At 45.8% G+C, this 12,028-nt stretch overlaps 1 protein-coding gene and 1 pseudogene across 2 annotated transcripts in view; both read right to left on the bottom strand.

The window, feature by feature from the left end:
* Positions 1–4,658, bottom strand: part of Tbc1d2b (TBC1 domain family member 2B) — a 72,816-nt gene extending 68,158 nt beyond the window's left edge. For both annotated transcript variants that reach the window (XM_027923482.3, XM_071608540.1), the window contains exon 1: positions 4,302–4,658. In XM_027923482.3, coding sequence (XP_027779283.1) covers positions 4,302–4,658 — 357 coding nt within the window. The remainder of the gene's footprint in view (positions 1–4,301) is intronic.
* A 6,252-nt stretch (positions 4,659–10,910) lies between these two features.
* On the bottom strand, positions 10,911–11,290 carry LOC114081883 (c-Myc-binding protein pseudogene; annotated as a pseudogene).
* Between the last annotated feature and the right edge of the window lie 738 nt (positions 11,291–12,028).

Genomic DNA, 12,028 nt, shown 5'->3' with positions numbered 1-12,028 from the left:
GCAACTATTGGACATAAATTCAACTTTGCATCTATCTTCTTTTAAACCTGCTTGTCAGTGCATAACATAAAAACGCATGAACCCTAGTAGGCAAGAAATTCTCCTACAGTTCCTGGTGAGGGCCCTCTTCCTGGTAGTAGTAGGTCTTATTGCTGTGTCCTCAGAGGTGGAGAAAGAGATCATTTCTCTGGGTTGTCTTTTCAAGGGCACTAATCCCATTCATGAAGGCTCCACCTTCATTACCTAATTACCTCTGAATACCATCTCCCTACCAATACCCACCTCCAAATACTATCATATTGAGTTGGGGCTTCAACATAAGAATTTTGAGGAAAACACATACAGTCCACAAGAACAGCTACTTTTTTGCCAGTACTGTTTTGGTAACTGAGAGTACAAACAGCAGTTCTCAGGGAGCTTACTGTCTGGTGGGCAGGAAACAGGGTAGAGACCTCCCTGTAATAATGACTGTGTGAGAAGCAATGAGAGATGGAAAACCATGTGATATCAGGAACATGATACTGTGTTTGCTTTTAAGGAACTTACTAATTGGGAAGCCATGACAAAATGCCATGAAAAGTTTAGCATTTAAATAATGCTTCAAGGCCCCCGAGCAACTGCCCTAGCACAGAATAGCTTACCAGAACTGTTTAGCAGGGAAGGCTGGTTCACCACATCTATTTTGTACTGAACACATTATGATTACCCAAGCTAACAAATGTTTGTCATTAAACTGAAAGAAGTTTCAACACCAGAGAATGTGCATCCTTCCCACAAAAGTGGGTTAAGAATAGGGATGCATAGCTGTTCAGTTACGTGACATGAAAACCAACACATGCCCACATGAGCACAAATGTTACGAGAAAGGGGGCAGATGCTAGTCTGAAGATTCTCCTTGCTCTAGAGACAGCAAAGATCTAGAAGAAGAGGGTTGTTCAAACTTTACCTTCATTCTCACATGCTCTCCTGCCCCTAAGTGCCTGCTTACTCCACACCTATCCCTGTGCCACCAATCCTAGTAAAGCTTGTTAAGAAGCCTCCAGCACATCTACACATACACCCAACCCCCCCACACACACACACACCCTGCAATCAGGAAGCATCAGCTTCTGGCAGACCCTTAACAGCTACCAAGGGTTCACTAAAAGGAACAATACATCCTGGTAAAGACGTTCTTGGTGGGCAGTAAAATGTTCTTAGTACTTGCTTACTGCATAAAAAGGAAAGACATCAAATTTAGGAAAGGGAAAAACCACACACCTTATCTAATCCAAATCCAAAAGCAGATATCTAATCCAATACCAAAAATGATATCAAAGCCAAAAGCAAGAGGTTTGTCAGATAATACAATTAGATACTGGACATCTGGGACACTCCCTTTTCTCAGAGCCCCTACTTAGTCTTGCTTTATAATCTCAAGCAAATCACATTCCCTTTCGAGCCTCCTTTCCCTCATCAGTAAAACGGCACTGGACCAGATCCCTGAGTTTAGGAATAGTGACATTTACCAAGAAATTCCAATATCAGCTTTCATTAAGCCTCAAGCAATAAAACATTTCAGAAAAGCCCAACAAAGCTATAGCTTCTCCAGAAAAGACTGAAAACACTTTAAAATAAGAAACATATGGGCTTGGATTGTAGCACAGTGGTAGAGCATTTGTCTAGCAAGCATGAGGTCCTGGGTTCGATCCCAGTACTGGAAAAGAAGAAGAAAGAATTTACAATAAGCAAACTGCTGGGTTTTCTTCTCTATTTCACCCATCAGAAGAAATGATATCTGTGCAATTATATGCAGCTAGCTGAAGTTCATTCAGGGCTAACTGCTCACTAACCTACGATGCTCTTTAGAAATCAGAGTCTTCCTGGTAGTTAGGTAGCCCTAACATGAAGCACTAATGCTTGAGGAAATCAGTTCTTATATCAGTTCAGGTGAAAAGGATAATAAATTGCTATTTTTCACTTTTACCACCATAAAATTTTTACTCCTACAGCTCAAAAAGAATTACTATACACTGAAGTTCACCTTTCTCAAAACCCACTCTAACTCTGAAACCCTACATCTCAACTGTTGCTCTCTTTTGGAAAGCCTTGCCTATTTCCAATTCCATCATTTTTTATCAAATCAGCACTTGGCCTCAGGTATTCTGTCCTATTCTGTGACTAATTTTACGTATAAAATATTCATGCATGAATATTCATGAAGTCAGTAAATTTCATGAATGAATTTCAGGTGGGTCAGTAGTTCACATTAAAATGTATTTTCCTTTTTTAAACAAATAGTCTGAACATAGAAAAAAATGGACAGAACAACATAGCAAACACTGGTGTACCTACCAACCAGTCTGAGAAATAAAACACTGTAAAGCAACAATGGAAGCCTCAGGACATCCATCCCTAACCACATCTCCAGTCTTCCCATCAGAAGCACCACCACACTGAATCCAGGGCACATTCATCACCTCCAGGTGGCTCTCCCTCTCCCTACACAGCCTATATCCTTATCTTCACATAAATGGTATCAATCTGTAACATATGTTCCTCAATTTATGTTTTATGAGTTATTCAAAAGGACACATGCAGCCTCTACTTCCTTTATGTTCATTACTGCATAACATTCCAGTACATGAACATTATGAATATACTACATATTTGGCCAAAGACACCATCTGATGTTTCATCTGGCTGCCAGATGGTAATTACTGTGTACCAGTTGTTTTCCATAACATTTTCCAAAATCCTCACAACCACCCAATGAGGAAGGTCAGATTCCCACTAGGCCAAAGCAGACACTAAGACAGAGAGGTGGCAAAACTTGTCCAACACATGTGAGCAGTGGACTCAAGCTGCAAGTTCAAGTTCATCCAAGCCTGAGACCTGATTCTGTAGTCCCACTTAGGCAGACACCATTATTTAGATTTTAATGAAAAAAAAAAAAACTGATAGAAGACTCAAACGTATCTGAGAAAATCTGAAACAGGCCACTCAGTTTTATTTTTTAACAATTCCACCACCGGAAATTTATCTGACACAGGGACAGTCCACGTGTACACTGAGGACAAGCCTCTACTTTTGGCAAAAGTTCTATGAACTTGCTGAGCCATTCCCAAGTTTATATACTCTCTTAAGTTAACCCCAAGTTGAACTGCAATTCTGGTTGACTTCCTTTGGAGAAAAAGGCTGTCTGCTACCACTCAGAGATGGGAGAGACGAACACAAAAGACTATGGGAATCAGATGATGCTTGAATTGGCAAAAGCTGAGTTGACAAAGCTCTAAGAACGACTTCAGGGAGCAGCTCCAGCTGCTGCTGGTTCTAGTGTTCTCAGGGAACGGTCCTGTGCTCACAGGCCAGGGTGCTTGCCCACTCTGCTCTCCACTTGGCTGGCTTTGAGTGAGCTGCTTTTGAAAGAGCCCAGCCCTGCTGCTCTGGAGAAAGCCCAGCTTGCAATACGGAAGAGAAGCCAGAAAGAGGAGTGAGGGTGGAGACTCAAAGGAAGCAGGCAGGGAGCAAGGCCCTAAGACAGGCAGCCCAGGTCTAGGCCAGGGCCTAGGAGATGATAGAGTCTGGCCTTCTAAGGATTCCCAAGGACAGGGAAGGCCACCCAGCACCAAGATTCCTGACTACTGCCACGCCTCTACACTCAGTCTCTAGTGAAGATTAAGGAAGCCTCCAAAGAGCAAGGCATGAAGCAACCCCCTCCCACCTCTCCCAAGCGAAGCAAGAAAACAGGCTGTGCTACTTACTAGCTAAGTGCACTTGGCTGGAGCATCCCCGCCCACTCTGAAGGGGACTGTGGTGGGGCCATCTCCGGCTCTGTCCACCGCAGCACTAAATGCACTAACATTGAGTGTAAGTCATTTAATCCCCACACACACACGCGCACACACACAAAATAAGGTAGATACTACTACTATCCGCACTTCCAGAGAAGCAGCTAAGCACACAGCGGTTAAAGGATAAGTTATAAAGAAGTCCCTGGAGATGAAAGCCTACCATTCTGGGAGGGATGGTCGGAGTAGAGGGACAAGGAGGAGGACCGATGAAAGATACAGGAAGACACAATGGATCAAAGTTCTGAGGAAGGAAGAAGGGACTGAGTAGCCCCAGCTCCACTGGCCTAAACTCAGGTTAAGGGCAAGATTAGGAAGGAGGGTGGAATCGAGGAGAAGTGGGGAAAGGAAGGCGACTAGAGAAGGATGGGAAGAGGCCTTTGGGGAAGAAGGGTGGCAGGGAAAGTCATCAGGCTGAACAGAGGGGGCCGACTGAGATATGAGGCGGCCGCCGGGCGCGCTCAGTCCCACCTTGAGCACAGTGACGGCTCCCGCACTGTGCACCTGGAAGTGCGCGGGCGGCTCAGCGCCTGGCTCAGCCGCCTCGTCGGGGCCCTGGTAGCTGAAGCAGGCGTCGGCGATGTCCAGGTGGCCCAGGGGCAGCGCGTCCTGCGGGCTCTTAAAGTAATAGAGGTAGCAGCGACGCGCGTCGAACACGAACCAGCGGCTGCGGTAGCCGCGCAACGGGCCCTTGCCCGACAGCTTCTGCAGGTAGCCGCACAGCCGCGCCGGCTCCCGCCCGGCCCCCACCCCAGCCTCCGCGGTGGCCCCCGGCGCCGCGCCCTCGCCGCCGCCACCTTCCTCTGCCCGGGTCCCGGCCCCCGGCATCACCCGCCGCGCGCCCACCGTCGGCGCCCGAACCCCCGCGCCACCGCGCCGCCACCGCCACTGCGCCCCCTCCCCGCCGCCGCCGCTCCCTCCGCACGACCCGGGCGCGCAGAGCAGTCTGGGACTTGTAGTCCCGCCCCCGCCCGCCGCTGCCCCCGCAGGGCGGCGGAGGCCAGGTCCCTGCCCGGACCCCGAGTCGGGGCGGCTTTCACGCAACGTGGGAGTCCAAGTCTTCGCCCTGCCTGGGTGAAGCAACGTTTGTTTCTTTATGGGAGCATGGATTCCACCGGAGGATGCATTTCTCAAGAACCACCTCAAAACAGTATTGCACTCTATGTAAATTATACCTCCATATAAAACTTGGTTTTTAAATGGAGTTTTTAAACTCTGCCCTGCAAGAGTCACAGACTTAATATTGTGAAAAATGAGAAAGCTTGTTGCCTGCTACTGAGTGGGTGCTCCATTAAATATTTGTAGAGTTCTTGAATGAAAGCCAAAGCATATCCTTCCTCTCTGCATCTCAGTTCGTTCATTGAATTTAACAAATATTTATTGAGTGCCTACTATGTGCCAGGTAAGGTTTCAAGCACTGGCGATATAGCCATGACAAGCCAATCATTTCCCAGCCATCATGGGGATTATAGTCTGGTAAAGGAGGAAGATAATATACACATTAAAAAAAAAAAAAGCAGATACGCATAATAAATGTTATGTTGACTAAATGGTCTGATGACATTTAAATAATGATTACTACTTAAAACAGCACTGGTCTGGGATGTAGCTGAGTGGTAGAGCACTTGTTTAACATACAGCAGGCCCTGGGTTGTGTTCCCAGCACCATCAAACAAAAATCAAGGAAACCTTACCAGTTCTTTCTGTATTAATTCATTTGAACTCTCAAAACAACCTCAAGAGGCAAAAAGTATTGTTTTGTAATAAAGCAAAGCAAAGGTAAGGATGAATTTGGGAAGGAGAGTTATGGCAAGTTACCTCCATAGGTTAAGCTGGGGAGGCAGGTCTGAGGATGGGACACTTAGTGGCAATGTAAATGATGCTGATGTGAGGGAACAAGGCAACCAGAGAAGAGGGGAAAACATTCCAGACAGAGGGAACTGTTAGTACAAAAGTTCACTTTATTCAAAGAGAGAAGGAAGTACATTTGTGAGAAGGCCAAATCAACTGTCTCCTCTTCACAGTTTTGCATGTTTCACACAGACACACTAAAAGATGGTGGAAATCTGAGCTTCTTGAGATGGACAAGGACATTTCAAACAACTGCCTAATTGGAACAGACAGATAGGAAGAGCAGGCACTGGAGCCTCCCCCAAGCCAGCCATTTGAAGGCCCTGTATCTGCAGCCATGTGAACATCCCTTTCTGACACTTGTCGAGATCTGGCTGGCTGGCCACAGTGAGGGTGCTCACCACCTAAGCTTCCTGAGGCTCTCTTTGAGCGCAATGCAGTATAGTGTTAAGTGCTAGGTTCCAAAGTCAGACTGATGGGATTTGTCTCCTACCTGTACCACTTACCAGAGGTGTGACCTTGGGAAATTTATTTGACTTCTCTGAACCTTAGTCTTTTCATTTATAAAATGGTGATAATGAAAGCTATCTCACATTATTGTTATTGTAAGGTTTCATGAGAAATGCTAGTGGAAGTGTTTAGTTAGCTCAGTGCCTCACACATAATGAGCACTCAGTACCTATAGGTTATTATCATTACTATTACTATTATTATACCATAACATTGATGACTTTCCCAATCAGCAGATTCCGAGAGGACTCAAACCAGCCCCCATGCACAGGAGCCCAGATAATGTGGTACTTCAGGAGTCAAATGGATTGTTCTCTTGATGAGAGGTTCAATTTGAGCCTCACTCTGTGGATAAGAGGGGCTGTGACCAATTGGCTTGCTTGACTTTGAAAACTATGAAAATGGGCAGAGCTGGGAGAAGCAGGTCTGTGGCTGAGGTGCTAGGAGGCCATGGAGCAGCAGCAGAGTATAATCCATTTCCATTGTCAGTGAGTTGAGAGAAAGTAGGGGTAGGCATGACCTGTGTGGTCCCAGAAGAAAGAACCAAGTCTCTTGGAGTGTCGTGTGGAGGCAGAGGTCTGCAAGGCATGAGGAAGTCATCCTTCATGGGCAGAGGGGATGAACTCCCCTCCCCAGGGAGAAAAACTGGGTTGGTGGGGCTTGGCAGATGGTATCAGACAAAGGACCCTGTGGTTTCTCCTGAAGATGGTGTCTATGCTTCTCAGTGGGCAAGCTGAGCCTCAGCCTGACTCTGCATCTGAGTCTTCTCTCCCTCCTGGGTCACTAATGGCAAGAAGCTGCAGCTGTTTCTTAGTATTGTCAAGTCCCTGCCTTCTTCCCTTTGGAGGCCACATCTCACATCATAGTAAACATATTAAAATGATCCCATATTCCACAATAAATTAATATAGGTAATTTTTGCTTTAAAAATGTTCAAAGTCATATCCATAATTATGCTCTTGATATTATAAGACTGTGAGTTATTAACTTAAATTTTTGATTATCTGTGATTTCTTGGTAATTATCCTGTCTATATGGAAATTCAGGCCAAGTGAGAAGAAAAACCCAACCTACAAACCTTTTCCAGGGTAACAGCATTTTATGATTCCTAGGAAGGGGACATAATGTTCTACTTTATAGACATTTAATAAAATGTGAATTAATTTTGATTTTGATTTTCCCCCTGGTTTTGAAGCCAATACATACACCACAGATATTTCACAGGCCCCTCAAAAGCTGGCAGGCCCAGATTCTGAGACTATAGTATCTGCCTGGGGATAAACTGATTTGGCCCCTGCCTGGCCTTTGCCCTCCAGAATGTGCCCCTCTGAGGAGACTGTAGTCACAGGCCTGCCTGAGACCTCTGTAAGAGTACAAAGTAGGGCTGGCAATGTAGCTTACTGGTAGGGCAGGCCATGGGATTAAAGCCCTAGCACATGGGGGGAAAAAGTATAAAGTACAGAGACCCCAAATCCAGCAGCAATCAATATCTCAGAAGGTCCCCGGGAGAGTCCTGAGCCCACTGAGCTATGGGAAGTAGCCTATGTCTTTAGAGTCAACCCTAACACCCTCTTGCTCCTCCAGACTTCCCCAACCCCTTTACCCCATCAACTCTTTAGGGCTACTCTGGGATGCTGGTGATTTCATGAATGAACCCTTTGCAATTTCACCCTCTTATTCCTAGGGCCAGGAGCTGAGCTCTCTTAGGTCCTTCCATCTTCAATTTGGACACGTTTTATAGTTACTGTAAAGTGCTAAACAAATGTAGCTTCAGTTTTCCCAGTTTCAAACCAGATTATACCCCTGACCTTCATGGAAATTTTTGAGCCATCTCTGGTGACTCTTCATTCCTTGGAACCCTTCTTAGGTGATGTCTTAGTCCTGTTTCTCTTGCTATCACAGAACACCACCAGCTGAGTAATTTATAAAGAATAAAGGTTTATTTGGCTCACAGTTCTGAAGGCTGGGAAGTTCAAGATCAGGCATCCACATCTGATGAAGTCCCTCTTCCTGGTGGGAACACTTTGCAGAGTGTCAAGGTAGCTCAGGGCACCACATGGGAAATAGTCCTAGCTCAGGTCTCTCCTCCTCTTTTATAGAGCTGCAGCCCCATTGGATTAGGGACCCACTCTTAGGGTTTCATTTAACCTAATTACCTCCCAGAGGCCCCACCTCCACACACTATTGACATATGACTTTGGGGATTAAGTTTCAACATGAGTTTTGGAAGGAACAAACATCCAGACCAGGCAAATAGCCTGTCACCTTTGCAGTTCCTGAGATCTCCCAGATTAAAACTCAACATCCAGTGGCCAGGGTCAGCTTTACAGAACCTGTGCACTTCTCCTTTGTTCAGGGCAGGTATCCTGAGTGTCAGAGGGTCTGCCCTGTATGCCATGTGAACCCCTGTCCCCTCAAGACTCTCAGGAACCCAGTGACCAGAAGGAAGTGGCCAACCCAGGAGGAAGTAGCCATTGTTTACTGTAAAGGGGAAATTTGGGCAATGAACTTACTCCCACATGGCCAGCCTTTGGACAAACCCCAGGGGAACCCAGAGCCAGTGAGTCATCCTAGGCTAATTTCCCCAGAGAGGGGAGGGGTGTACCCAGAGGCTCTGAAGAAGCACCAGCTATGCACTGCCTTTGCATCTGTAGAAGACTGGTTGCCTGCCATGAAATGAGCTTACAGCCCAGAGAGGAAATCAGCCTGAATGCTGTGTGACCTTGGTGCATCTCCATTTCCTACCTGTATTTTGATAGGGTGGATGGACAGCTAAGCGATCTCCTAGGGCCCTGCCCCTGCCTGCTCTGAAACATAACAGTCAAAAGAGGTCTAGCTGTGAGGGTCTGGGGTCATTCTTCCCAAATCTCTCTGTGTCAGTGGAGGCTCTGTTCTTTCAAGTCTTCAAGCCCAAGACCTTTCGATTTTCCCAGCCACCACAACCCAACTGTCTCCTGGGGGCTCCACTCCACACTATGGACTTGCCTGCCTACTACGTGTAAGCCTGACTTCGTTGGGGTGACACATTGCATCTTCCCTGGTCCCTGCTGCCCTCACCACCAACCCCACCAAGGCACAAATGAAGGCCTTCTGTCCCTGGGACAGAGACACAGAGGTAGCTTAGCAACTTGGGGTAGGGGCACAATACAGCCCTGCTAGGCCCTTGCTAAATCCAGAGACTTGTGAAGGAAGTTGACCTAATGGGGGGATAAGTGAAGAGGGGAGTAGTGGGGACACTGGACCTGCAAATAGGTGAGCACTAGAGTGTTGGTAGGAGACAGTAAGTCACAAGGTGCTTTGACCGGAGCAAACAGCTCTCACAGGGAAACACTCAGCTGGGGATTGGCTTTCCACACCCATCTCCATTGCTCTGAAAGGGGACCCTGCACCACGCCTACATCCTGGACGAGCGTGCCGGTGGGGGGACTAGAGAGAAGTCAGAGGTCCTCCCTTGTGCCTCAGCTTCCTCATCTGTACAGTGGGTCATAATTTTTCATCTACCTCCTAGAGCTGTCCTGAGGCTTAGGTGAGCTAATGAATGGAAAACACTTGGCAAAGTCCATGACACATAGCAAAATCTTTTTTTTTTTTCATTAATTTACCATTTACAGATCTTTCACATACATTCTCATTTGACTCTCACAACAACCCTGTGAGGTAAGCCGCACAGACATTCTTCTCATTTAACAGATAAGGAAAGCGAATCTCAGAGCTGAAGTGCCCAAGGTTCTATGGTTAGAAAATAGTTTGTAGTAATATCAATCTTTGGCCTAAAAATTCAGCGCCCAACCTTTCTTCATATTTGTTCTACTTACTTCATAGGGATAATGAAGATAAAATGAATTCAAAATTAGAAAAATACTTTGAGGGGGAAAAAAGCACTATATAATTAAACCCATCATTGCCCATGATATATGGCTCATTCCTCTTCTCATTCCAGTTTGTGCATGAACCAGAATCTTATATTACTTCTGTGCTCAACTAAGCAACTAAGTAAGGCAGGGTATTAGTGTGATCCTGTTTAAAATTATATAAATTACAATCTGGGTAACTGCATTATTAGGCAAATTGAAAAACAGGCTAATGTTCAATTAGGACCCAATAAAGCACCCAGCAAAGCAAGACAATATTATCAGATAGGGCTTGATTGCATAGAAGGAAAACATGGTATCAGAGTCCAAAGTGGCACACACACACAGTTATCTAAGGCAAAGTGGTGGCAAAGAAGAATTATTTATTCTGCACTATATAAATAAGAGAAGATGATTTGTGGGAACCCACGCAAAAGCATCTTGTCACACAGATCTCTCCAGCTGCCTAAAGAGAATATAAACACTGTCATCTTCACTGTCAAGAATGTTTCTATCTATGCTCATACTCTGAACTAAACCAAGGAATACCTCTATGCTAATCTTCCTTGGCTAAAATACAACTAGTACCATTATTCCTAATCAGACTAATAAATAGATATCTTTTAAGGTAATGAATTAGATGGCTGTTTAATTTTTTGTTTTCAGGATTCACTTTGGATTTTTCTGCTTTTAAGACCCAAAGCAAGTTATATTGAGTTTTTATTGGTGATTTTTAGTATATGTGTTTATAACAGTTCAAGCGTGAATTTAACATATTAAAACAGTTTTATAGCATCTGTTCAGGAAAGATTATATACTATACAAACTATTCAAGTCATACAAAACCTATTTTTCAGTATCTTTTTCAACTGAGAAGAATCCTATTCAGCATACTTCCCCTCCTGAGGTGGTTCATACTGAGCAAGCTTTGCTTTCAGTTTTTTATTTTCTTCTACAGTAGCTTCATATTTCTCTTTCATTTCTGCCAATTCTAAGAGGAGCAACTCTTATTTCTGAATTTTCTGGGGTAGCAGCTCCTAAGTGATGCTTTAAAAAATCCAAAGCACTGTTAGGTTTCTCTGGTTCTTCATAGAAGGCTACCAACATTTGGTCAACATGTCCATCACCCCCACCCAACTTCTCCAGGCACCTCCAGAACTGCTTGCACTTCAAATTGGTATCTTTGTAATGGGCCACAGTAACAGTGGACGCAGCATAACTGGCATCAGAGACTGTGGCTGGCTCCATGGCAAAAATCTTAATGGCAGCTAATTCCTTCCACAAGCCACCCCAGCCCCTGCTTTTTGCCTCTGAGATCTCCTATGGGCACTGGACCTGTCCCCTGCTATGAGAAGATCCAGGCAGGTGGGAAGATTCAGGGGAAGGAGTCTTGCCAAGGAAGCCAGGACTCAGAGCCCCTCCATGTGGACTCTGGCTTCCAATGGGCTTTATTTCCCTACCAAATTGGCAGGCAAATCTACATACCTTGTGGTTCTTTTTCCCTGGGAGCTGGTGAGGGTGGAAGGTTGACATGGGCTTAATGGCCTGCGCAGGAGTTAGGGGGAGCCACACCACCTGGGGAGCGGGTGAGGCCTGGAGCCCAGGGGAGGCAATGGGCTGCAGTGGCAGAGGCCCTAGGTCTTTCCTATTCCCTGTCCCCAGAGCCTGACACCACATTCTATCTGTCTTCACCACTCCCTCCCCAGCCCCCAACCACATATCCAACCCCGATCTCCCTATTCTCACACACACACACAGATTAGGGGCTAGAACCCCGCTCTGAGTCCAGGGTGGGAGATGGGGCTTTTCACTGCAAGCTGGAAGAGATTCATTGTTCTAAATGCAGAAGTTCAGGCATTGCCTGGTTGGGTGAAATGGTGTGGAAGAAGTTTAAAATGTACTTAACGCAGGCAAAGAGATGCAGGGGAACAAACCCAGGAGGCAGTCAGGGGATGCTGACCACAGGCAGAGATAAGACCTAGAAGG

The sequence above is a fragment of the Marmota flaviventris genome, chromosome 2, assembly GCF_047511675.1.
Source record: "Marmota flaviventris isolate mMarFla1 chromosome 2, mMarFla1.hap1, whole genome shotgun sequence".
Taxonomy (NCBI): domain Eukaryota; kingdom Metazoa; phylum Chordata; class Mammalia; order Rodentia; family Sciuridae; genus Marmota; species Marmota flaviventris.
Note: the sequence above shows the minus strand (reverse complement) of the source record. Positions and strands in the feature narration are given on the sequence as shown.